This window comes from Asparagus officinalis, chromosome 1 (assembly GCF_001876935.1).
Source record: "Asparagus officinalis chromosome 1, Aspof.V1, whole genome shotgun sequence".
In the NCBI taxonomy this organism is placed as follows: Eukaryota; Viridiplantae; Streptophyta; class Magnoliopsida; order Asparagales; family Asparagaceae; genus Asparagus; species Asparagus officinalis.
Window position 1 is genome coordinate 132,328,842 of NC_033794.1, and position 11,563 is coordinate 132,340,404.

The 11,563-nt window shown below is 40.2% G+C and overlaps 2 protein-coding genes and 1 long non-coding RNA gene across 3 annotated transcripts; all 3 read left to right on the plus strand.

Moving 5' to 3' along the window:
* LOC109844703 lies at nt 1–616 on the plus strand. Its single transcript, XR_002248095.1, has 2 exons — nt 1–106; nt 229–616. It is a non-coding gene; the product is annotated as an uncharacterized LOC109844703 (long non-coding RNA).
* Nucleotides 4,519–7,051, plus strand: LOC109844710 (putative pectinesterase 11). The gene is made up of 5 exons (XM_020413827.1): nt 4,519–4,871; nt 5,200–5,359; nt 5,676–5,867; nt 5,959–6,203; nt 6,665–7,051. Exons 1-5 carry the CDS (start codon nt 4,654–4,656, stop codon nt 6,861–6,863), a joined length of 1,014 nt encoding a protein of 337 aa, XP_020269416.1. The 5' UTR covers nt 4,519–4,653; the 3' UTR covers nt 6,864–7,051.
* LOC109828794 (laccase-11-like) lies at nt 7,727–10,479 on the plus strand. Its single transcript, XM_020395738.1, has 6 exons — nt 7,727–7,872; nt 7,962–8,113; nt 8,219–8,463; nt 8,586–8,714; nt 9,023–9,946; nt 10,022–10,479. Exons 1-6 carry the CDS (start codon nt 7,774–7,776, stop codon nt 10,150–10,152), a joined length of 1,680 nt encoding a protein of 559 aa, XP_020251327.1. The 5' UTR covers nt 7,727–7,773; the 3' UTR covers nt 10,153–10,479.

Sequence of the window (11,563 nt, forward strand, 5' to 3'; positions counted from 1 at the left end):
TGCACATGGTGGCATCACACTAAACCTAGCAGAACTTAACGTTCTTCGCAAGACTACCAGTGTACCTGGTTCAGTGCCCGTTGCATTCTCAGAGCCCTATTTTGATGTGACTATATATTTCACATACTACTTTGAAATGATTATTGAATACCAACACCTGATAGTTTAATTCGTTGCAAATTGTTAACCTCTATAATGTTATTATTTTCTTTGACCTTAATATTCCAGGTTTGTGGATCCTCGGCCTGGGACTATAACGCACAAAGTCTACAAGATGGATTGTACCCAAGAAAGGGGAATGGTGCATGGTGAACTTGGTAGATAAAGCTAGCAAAAATGTTGAAACTACAACTGGCTTATGAAACTGCGATATGGCGTCGTGCATTACAACAAGGAGATGATTGTGTAGCACCGTATTGAGCCAATCTGATGAATCCTGACAAAGTCAGCATGTATGGGATGTTTCTTGGAAAGTTTAAGAACATTGATGTAATTAAATTATGTTTTAGCTGTGTACGTTGTGTCCAGTACTGTAAAAAGGTCCGATGACATGAAATTAGGAATGTGTTAGCGATCAGTGAATAGAGAGGAATCGTATCGGTTTCTGATTTCTTCATCTCCTTCTCTATTGCAGCAAAGCTGTACGTACGTCAATTCCTTAAATAGCTAGGCTGTTGTGCACGGCGCGGAAGCGGTCGAATCACACAATCCAAACAAGAGAGATCACAACCAAATAAACAAGCACAATCACCAATTAACACAAGAGATTTACGTGGTTCGGCAAGTTGCCTACGTCCACGGGGCAAGAAGGGGATGGAGTTTTCACTAATAGAGAAAGAGTACAAACTGATATTACAAATCACTCGAAGGAACAAACTAATCTCACCAACAAGCTCTTAATCTCTCCAAACAAAACCCTAAACAAATAGCTCAGAAAATACCTCTTTTCTGTGCTCCAAATATCCCCAATTTTTTTTCTCCACCAATTTTCTCTTCCAATTGTTCCATATATATAGAAATCCTAAAATCATAAACATACTAGGAATTCTAAACCAAAACCAAATCAAATTAGGAATCCTAATAACCTATTACCAAAATAGATTAGGAATCCTAATAACCTCATGTTACCAAAATAGACTAGGAATCCTAATAACCTCATGTTACCAAAATAGATTAGGAATTCCCTATCCAACAATTCTCCACCTCGGCGAAGTTTTTCCAAAACTGAGCCGACACCGACCAAACCAAATGTCTCACTTGTTGCGTCCAGTACGAAGTGAAACGATCCACAACAACGGACTCAATCCATAACAAGTCGAGACCCAAACGGGAGTGCGAACACTCACCCAAACGTCGGTATCCACTCACCAAATCGGCTGCATCAAAACTGACTGCCTACGTATCATCTTGCCCAAGGAATCAAGCCTTCACGTAGTTCACCCAAATGGCCTCCAAATGCCTCAATCCACTAGAAGAGTTCGCAACCCTTCTCCAATATCACGATCAAGTCTGCGGCTGATAGTACCTCCAATGGCTCCAAACTGAACTAATCCAAACATCTCCACCTGAGATGAACCAATGGCCATATCCAGACTACATCCATCAGCTGTACTCGAATCAATCAACCTATCATCTGCATCTAAATCAACACGATTCCCAATCTATGTCACATCAGCTGGAATCCCAAATGGTGCAGTATGATCTGGAGTTTCCTCCCAATGTGGAGTAGCATCACTCACCACCCGCTGTGATGTCCCAAAAATCTGATCATCACTCTCCACCTGCCGAGAGTCAAACGTGACATACCTGCTCAGAACAAAGTCAGAAGCCAATACCTGATAATCAAACACGCCTCTGAATCCCAAATGTGCTATCGGATCAAATCTCACATCCACGATGTGACCCGACGCAACCTAAAATCTAAAGCAGCTCCACCAGATCTCATATCTATACATGCAGCAGTCGGCAACCTATACATGAGACGGTCCAAACATGTCGTAGCCTACACACCAATGCCAATGCTCGACATCAAACGCCGATCCTCCTCCAGAAAGAAACAGCTGCCCAAATCTGCCATCTCGCCTTGTCGCCTCAAAGTTTCCACACCAATGAAGTGTCTCCTATTGCCGTGAGCTCGGCACAAATGCAAGAAAGAACCCCTACCATAATCAGAACGTCGGGTTACCTTTCTACCAACACACTTCCTCCATCTGTTGCGTGCTTCTAGGACTTCACACCAACGGGATTTGGTTGCAACCCACCAATGCCTAGAGCAATCCCCAACTGCGGAAACCACATACCTATTACCTCCCAATAATGCTTTCTTGGAAGGCTTCCGAATGCCTGAATAAACACCCCTCAGAAAACCCCTCGAATGATGGATAGAAGTGCCAAACTTCACCTCGGTCCCCTTGCTCATACCAACGTGCTCAAAAGGACTTTAATATGCAGGTCAATGGCACTTCTCAATAATCCAATGCACCGTATCAATAAACAAATAACCCAGCCTCAAATCCTTCTATCTCGGCCAACTATCTCAAAGCACCAACAAATGAAGAATAGATCCAAACTGATAAAAGAGAGAATTTTACCTCCAAATGAAACCCTAACAAGAGTCTCCAAATGATCTCACCCCGCACGACGGCAACGAGATCCACAAATAGGAAAAATCTCACCTTTATCTCCAAACGAAGCCCTCGAAGAGCCTCCAAAGCGATATACTCCTCCAAATAGCCCAAGCACCAACAAACCAATGCGGAATAAACGAAGAATAGATCTAAACTAAAAAAGATAGAGTCTTTACCAAAAAGATCCCACATTTCTCACCAAACGAAGCCCTAGCCGAACTTCCAAATTGATCTACTCCTCCAACCAAGACAAAACCCTAGATCTGAAATCTGGAGCTCTGATACCAATTGTTGTGCGCGGCGCGGAAGCGGTCGAATCACACAATCCAAACAAGAGAGATCACAACCAAATAAACAAGCACAATCACCAATTAACACAAGAGATTTACGTGGTTCGGCAAGTTGCCTACGTCCACGGGGTAAGAAGGGGATGGAGTTTTCACTAATAGAGAAAGAGTACAAACTGAGATTACAAATCACTCGAAGGAATAAACTAATCTCACCAACAAGCTCTTAATCTCTCCAAACAAAACCCTAAACAAATAGCTCAGAAAATACCTCTTTTCTGTGCTCCAAATATCCCCAATTTTTCTTCTCCACCAATTTTCTCTTCCAATTGTTCCATATATAGAAATCCTAAAATCATAAACATACTAGGAATTCTAAACCAAAACCAAATCAAATTAGGAATCCTAATAACCTATTACCAAAATAGATTAGGAATCCTAATAACCTCATGTTACCAAAATAGATTAGGAATTCCCTATCCAACATAGGCTTCTCTTGTTTATGATTTCAACGAGAGCACCGTGAGAGTCATGAGATTGCATGAATTCCACTTCTGCATCCACTTATTCTGAATCATTAAATTACAAATTTTATTAGAAAATCTCCTATACAAATATAGTGTTCTGAATCACAAAGGGAACAATATTACGATTTCCAACACTGCGCGCCTTCCTATTCTCCTCATGATCATAAGCTACTCAGAACATTCTTCTGCCATGCAGGTGTGCTCTAATAAAATGCTTACTTCCACTGTGGTCTGAGCCTGATGATTCTTACAAGATTAATGTAGATGGTTTAGTTGAAAATTATCAACTAGAAGGTTTTAGACCATTCAAGATTATCAGACACCGTTAAAAGACATTCACCCTTTCATATGAAATTACTCTCATCTAACATAAAGTGACGCGACATATATATCATCTAAAAAATTATTGGATCAGAAGAAAAAAAAATGCCACATTATTTTATTGGGTTTTAATCAAATTTTTATTTTATAAATTAATTTACTATTTAGCTTAACAACTATTCAAAATTTCAAATTATAATATTAGAATGTTACAATATAGTTTTTACTCTATAACTCTATAAGAAATTATAATAGATACAATAAAATTCTCATTGAGGGGGCAAAACTAGTTGTAATACTGTAGTCAGTACGAGGTAGATGATCATTGTTTTTTTTTTTTTTTAATTTTCTTTGATGGACAGGTAGATGGTCTCATTTAAAACAACTGAAAATTAAGATTCTGGGTGTGATATTCTGGGTGTATATTTTGGGGGCATAATGTCAAACATAAAAGAACTGATCAGCAGCAGTGTGACAAACACCCTCATCGTTTCACTAAACAAGAAGAGTATATTGAAAATATGTGTATGTATATATATATCTCTATTTAGCTTTTTTTTTTTCTTTTCTTTCAATAAAGAGTATTGATTCCTCCATAATATTCTTGGGATTTTGAAATCAAGACTACAAGGATGACGGTACTATATTATTCATCAGCGCGGATCACAAATTAAGATTAACCTCATGTAATATTGATAAGGCAGAATATTTCCTGCTCCATTCCACCTGAATCTGTTAAATACACTTTCTACCAAATTACCCGCCACTAATTTGACTCTATCCAAATTACTTGGCTACTGCCAGATAATAAATAACTGCAGCATGCATATACTTTCAGAGTTTATGATCCCTCACTCTGGCTTGCGCTAGCAATTCCTACTTTCTTAATTAATGGCATCCACAATATTATTTTGCAGTAGTTTCATGGTTGCATTGGCCATGGCTTCATTCATGATCACAGCTGGATCGTTGAAATCTTCTACCGGTGTGCTTATCACGGTCGATAAATTAGGACGTGGAAACTTCATGAAGATTCAAGACGCCATCGACGTTGTGCCTTCGAACAACTCAGTACATGTCCTCATTTCCATTAAACCTGGAGTTTACGAGTATGCATGCCCCCCCTCTATATCTATTTTGCTCCTTCAAATTGAATTAGATGGATATATATACCTTCACCAAATATTAATTGGAAAAAAGAATCGATGAAAGATGAGGAAGTTTATTATGCAACATATTTTCCTCCTCGTTATTATCTTAGAATTATGTATTGATTCTTATACGATGCTGATGTTAGATGCATCTTAATTTTGTGTGATGCACTAATTGAGCATATATAATCCACTTTTAGCTTCTTTATTAAAGAAAATTGTGTCTTCCCGGCCTGTTAATTCTGTCTCGTATCGTACATCTTACATTAACTTATGAATCTTTCAGAGAGAATGTTGTTATTCCGGAGGACAAACCATTCATAACTTTGAAAGGCGAACATACGAAGTCAACCATCATAAGATGGGACGGGCGTTGGAAAGCTGCAGACAAGACAACTCTCTTCATACAAGCGTCAGATGTTGTGGTAAAACAACTTACAGTTCAGGTACTAAATTAATTCCTCCTACTCACTAACTTGCCCAGCTCATGCGTGAAACAAGTAAATGAAAGCAGTTATCTTGTTGCAACTTTTATTAGGTATTGATCGATGTTAAATGCTCGACTGTTCTCTCTACTCTAGGCATGCAAATGATATTGGGTGACTAGAGATATTTCCTAGCTATATCGAGAGTGTGCATAACAAAGTGCAAAACTTGTCTATGTACATATATGTGTCCCTGACTAGCTCGATCTACTTATTAATAACTTTGGGTGTTTTTATTTCGTCAATTAAGTGCTAATACAAAAAAAAAAAATTGCAGAATGAATATAATTTAACAAGAGAAGGAGCAATTGCGGTGAGAGTAAGTGGCGATAGAGTCGCCTTTTTCAGCTGCAGATTCCTTGGAATCCAGGACACAGTCCTTGACGACTCTGGAAAGCATTATTACTGGAAATGCTACATTGAAGGAGCCACCGATTTCATCTGTGGAAATGGCAAGTCTCTCTTTCAGGTATGCATGCACGAGTTAGTCTCGTTTGATATTTTTGACTGGACTATTAATTGAAAGAATAATTTTTAAAATTTTATGGTTGTCAACGTAGAACTGCGCCCTGCACTCAACCTCAACGTATGGAGGAGCAATTACAGCACATAGGAGAAAGATGCCGACAGAAGATACTTACTTCATCTTCAGACACTGTAAAATCACCGGAACTAAAGGTGGAAGAGCAATTTTGGGAAGGCCGTGGGGGTCTTACTCGAGAGTGGTGTTTGCGTATAGCTACATGAGCAGTGTAGTTCTGCCAGAAGGTTGGAGGGACTGGCCCGGTGTACCTCCTAGGAAATGGTATTAATTTATGCTCACTACAATCTTTATGCGTAGCTATCATGCATCTTGAGTTGGAAGGTGTGTTATCTTGAAAATCATTTTCTTTAAATGCCTAGTGAACTATGTACTTCCATCCAGAATATCAAATTAGCTAGGTTTTGTTAGAAACATGTATGAGAATATTATTTAACCTGCATATATGGGATAGGATTATAATGCAACCTGAATTTGCGGACTGCCTATATTCAACAGATATGAGAAGTCTTACCTGAAAAGTTGTGTTCAGAAATCAAAGCTAGATATATGTACATATTGACGAGCTCCAGGAACCATCATTACGATCTTTAGATGGAAAGATCGTTTGCTCATCTTTAATCTGAAACTGTGCAAGAAGATTATGTTAACATATGTCACATTTTGAAATTTTCTTTTCGAGCGAAAATTGTTCATTTATTACTAATTTTTTCTAACATACACAGGACAACATATTATGGGCAGCGAAAGTGCTATGGACACGGCGCAAATGTCACAAGAAGAGTCAAATGGTCTCATAAGCTTTCGAAATCTGAGGCTGCGCCCTTCTTAAATATATCAGCTATCATCGGTCCAAAGGATCAAGAATGGATTAGATCTCCTAAAATAAATTATAAGATATTTTTTCCAGGCATTTTTAGCTAGCTATGGACTAACAAGTAATCCTCAGTAATGGCGATTCGTTTTCTTCTATTAAATTTCTTTGAAGGTAGAAGATCCATTTGTTGTTGTGTACGAGTCACAATATTAGACTAGAAAATTTTACTTTGTGAGATATGTTTCTCTTGTTGCTTGAGTTTGCCTGAATGTTCTTTACAAGTGAATGTTCAAAGTGAGGCGTGCACAGCGAAGTGGTACAAGAAAGAAAGTTTTTTCTGTGACTAATGACGACAAAGTAAAAGAAAAAAAGTTATGGTAAAAACTAATGATGTGAAGAAGCTGCTTAGATCTCAGTCAATCTGCGAAATTGCTGACATGATTCTTTGTAGGATCGACATGGTAAAAACTAATGACGACAAGTGCAGGTTCCCTGTAATTAACCAAAAACTTTGCATGATCTATGCAAATGTTGAATGAAACAGACTTTATATACAAACAACTGCTAAGGGGTAGGTCAGTAAGTGACCTATCAACAACTACCCAAAAAACTTCCCCTCTGCTCTTATACAGACTCCGCGGTGGTTGTTGTTGAGGAAAAGGGTACATTAATTCTCAATTAATATGAAATGAATAATGGTGTTTATGAGTACCGATAAACTTTTCCTTCATCTTAAAGAAAAAGCCCCTCCTCATGCTTGTTAAGCTTAGCCTAACATGCCTTTCAAGTACATTCTTTCTTCCATGGTTAATAAATATTATTATATTCTCCCCTAGAATTAATGTCTCAATCCACGTTTGCTTCCAAGCATCAGTATGCAACCCTTGCACATTCAACAAAAGTGCAAGCTCACCAATACTAACAAACTAATGTACAGCACGTATATAAGAAGAATCAGTTTGTCCTCTAATCTCATGAACACAAACATTCAACTTTATCTACTCCTGAGGCAAGAAAATGGCCTTTTCTTTATTTTCATGCCTCCTGTTTGCTTCTGTTGTTACAATGATATCTTCATTTGCAGCTGAAGCTGCCATTAAGAAGTACCAATTCGATGTGAGTGGATCGATGCCTTTTTTTGGGGGGGAAAGTCCCATCTATTTCAATTAATTGTGGATGCTAACCCTCCCTATAAAACTGATCAGGTTGTGGTGAAGAATGTGAGCAGACTGTCTCACCCTAAACCAATTGTTACCGTCAACGGGAGGTTCCCTGGGCCTACAATCTATGCCCGAGAGGGAGATCGTGTTGTCGTCAATGTCACCAACCATGCTCAATATAACCTCTCCATCCATTGGTATATAACAATTCCGTGTCAAATTACTTTGATCAATCTTCACTCTCGTTATAACAAGCCCAAATAAGCGACGTATGTTCTTCGAATTAACATGAATTAATGCAGGCACGGACTGAAACAATTTCGGAATGGATGGGCTGATGGTCCAGCCTACATTACGCAATGTCCGATCCAGAGTGGCAACTCGTACAGCTATGACTTCAATGTTACAGGGCAGAGAGGGACGTTGTGGTGGCATGCTCACATACTGTGGCTGCGAGCGACGGTTCATGGGGCGATCGTCATCATGCCAAAGCAAGGAGTTCCTTTCCCGTTCCCTCAACCCCATGGTGAATCAGTGCTGGTCCTAGGTGAGAAAAGCAGAACTAAAAGGATGTTTTTACTGGCAAAAAAAAAACATTCGATAGAAGTTGTTTACTGTTCTTGAATAAAATTCCATGTGTTTGCTTATATTTGATTTGATATTGTGTAGGAGAATGGTGGAATTCTGATGTTGAAGAGCTGGTGAAGCAAGGCAATGCACTTGGTTTGCCACCTAATATGTCTGATGCCCACACGATCAATGGAAAGCCTGGCCCTCTTTTCCCCTGTTCAGATAAACGTACAAACTTACAAGCCAGCCTTTTCATATTTATATATATTTGGTTACATCCCAAATAATCTAGCTTTTAAGTTTCATTTAATAAAGTTAGGATCCCTAACTTTTTAAAAAACCAGAGCATGCCAAAGCAAATGACCATCCTACCGTACAATTTTTTATAGAATATTTTATCACAAAAGCCAAAAGCGATCGAAAGCTAAAATAGCCTAAAAGCTTCTAAAAATAAACTCGCCCAAACACTCTCTATATTGTAAACATAAAGGTGAAGCTAAAAGCTATATATCTACTTGTTGTTCTGTTGTTTTCAGATACCTTCGTTACTGAAGTCGAATGGGGAAAGACGTACCTCTTGAGAATCGTCAACGCAGCCCTGAACGACGAGCTCTTCTTCGCCATCGCGGGCCATAACATGACGGTGGTGGAGATCGACGCCGTCTACTGCAAGCCTTTCACAACCAGTGCTATCCTGATTACCCCAGGTCAGACCACAAACGTTCTTGTGACTGCCAACCAAGCTCCTGGCAGATACTTCATGGCCGCCAGGGATTTCAACGACGCTCCCATCCCTGTCGACAACAAAACTGCGACTGCTATTCTCCAATACAAAGGCGTTCCGGATACTGTCATCCCGGTCCTGCCTCAACTTCCAGCACAAAATGACACTTCATTCGTCGACACTTATTCTAACAGTCTTCGGAGTCTCAACACACCGCAGTTCCCTGCTAATGTCCCTCTCACAATCGATCGTCATCTCTTCTTCACTGTCGGCCTTGGAAGAGACCCGTGCCCCACTTGCCTCAACAGCACCAAGCTAACTGCATCCATTAACAACGTCACCTTTGTGATGCCCAAGATTGGACTGCTTCAAGCACATTACTTCAACATCAACGGAGTTTTCAAATTGGACTTCCCCGACAAGCCACCCGCACCATTCAACTACACTGGAGCTCCCCTGACAGCCAACTTGGGAACTTCGCTCGGTACTAGACTTAGCAAACTGGCTTTCAACTCGACTGTCGAGCTCGTGCTTCAAGATACAAATCTTCTCACCGTCGAATCTCACCCTTTCCATCTCCACGGGTTCAACTTCTTCGTCGTGGGGAGGGGAGTCGGTAATTTCGATCCTGCAAAAGACCTGGCTAAGTTCAACTTGGTTGATCCGCCAGAAAGGAACACTGTAGGAGTTCCTACAGGTGGTTGGACGGCAATAAGGTTCAGAGCTGATAATCCAGGTGAAGTGTTTATCAAATTGGTATCAAATTATTTGGATTTTCTTTAAACTTGTTAGCATGAATCTTTGATTTCAGGGGTTTGGTTCATGCACTGTCATCTGGAGCTGCACACTATGTGGGGGCTGAAGATGGCTTTTGTGGTGGAGAATGGAAATGGGCCTGATCAATCCATACTGCCTCCTCCCAATGATCTTCCACCATGCTAACTGATCAGGCTATATCGCGACATTATTACTTCTTGTGTCTTATTTGTTCTCCGAAAGTCGGAGGTCGTTTGCTGATGGCGATGGGGTTTGAAGATGATGATCCTAGTCGTCATTCATTCAAGAAATTTGTGATTGCTTCGGGAAATTGTTAATCTTTGGTATGAATAAAATGCTCAGGCAAGAAAACAAAAGTCCTCTTGCTGGATATGTATAAGAAATAATTCTGACAGTTTTTCTCTTTTCTCTTTCTGTAAGTAGTCACTGGATGTAAGTTTGTAACCAGTGGCACAACTAAAATTGAGAACAAGAATTCAGTGTTCATGACCACCAAATTTCAGATCCAAACGAAGAGGAATGCGTCTCGTGAATAACGAAAGATTGCCACATGACCGATCACTGGTGGAGGCTGACAGAGGGGCGTGAGCCCATCATGTCTGTCGCATTGTATAATCACTTATTATAAATAGATATTGGCACATCAAATGCATCTCAACAATATCCAAGCAATTTGGACAAGTGAAAACAGTCAGCATTATATATCCATATTTTGAAGCCTTTATGCACCGCCATGGGGTTTGTTCGCAACTCAATAGTACGTATCCCAGTCAGTGTGTGAACCTACAGGAACTGGGTTAACTGGAGCAAGGAGGCTCAGGCGCTTGGTTTATTTGGATCAAATGCGGACACCATATTTTTGTTGTGCGCCATGCGGAAGCATGCTCGCGAACCAACTGAGTCGGTGAGCGATGAGAGAAGAACCAAACACGAGTGCAATTCACAAAATTAACAACCAAAATCACACAAACACGGAGATTTACGTGGTTCGCCAAATTGCCTACGTCCACGGGAGAGGATGGGGAGATATCAATATATGGAGGAGAAACAACGGGTTACAATCTTTCAAATAACTCTCAAAATAACCCAACCAATGATCTCACACTCCTTCACAATAATCTCCCTCACAAAACTGCTCAAAACAATGCTAATTCTCTGGTTTTCGCCTCTCTCAAAACCCTAGAAACGTGTGTTTCTATTTATATCAAAAACCAATCCAAAACATATGCAAGGAAACCAACTTCAGCCTGTATCCACTTTCGGTCGACCAATGCTCCTCTATCGGTTGATTGATATACCTCCATCGGTCAACCGATAAGAGTGCATCGGTCGACCGACCAGAGCATGGTTTTCAAACCCTGTAATGTGCACGAGATCGATCGATCGGTCCTATGCGATCTTGTAGTGCTGATTTTGCACGTTTTCCCACATTTCTTAACGATTCCTTTGTCGTTCCTTCGCCGTTTTCAACAATTCTCCACCTTGGCGAAGTGTTCCCAAAACTGAGCCAACACCAACATGAGCACCAATGCGTCGTCTCGTCAAATCCGGCTGCACCAATGAGGTTGCCTATGTA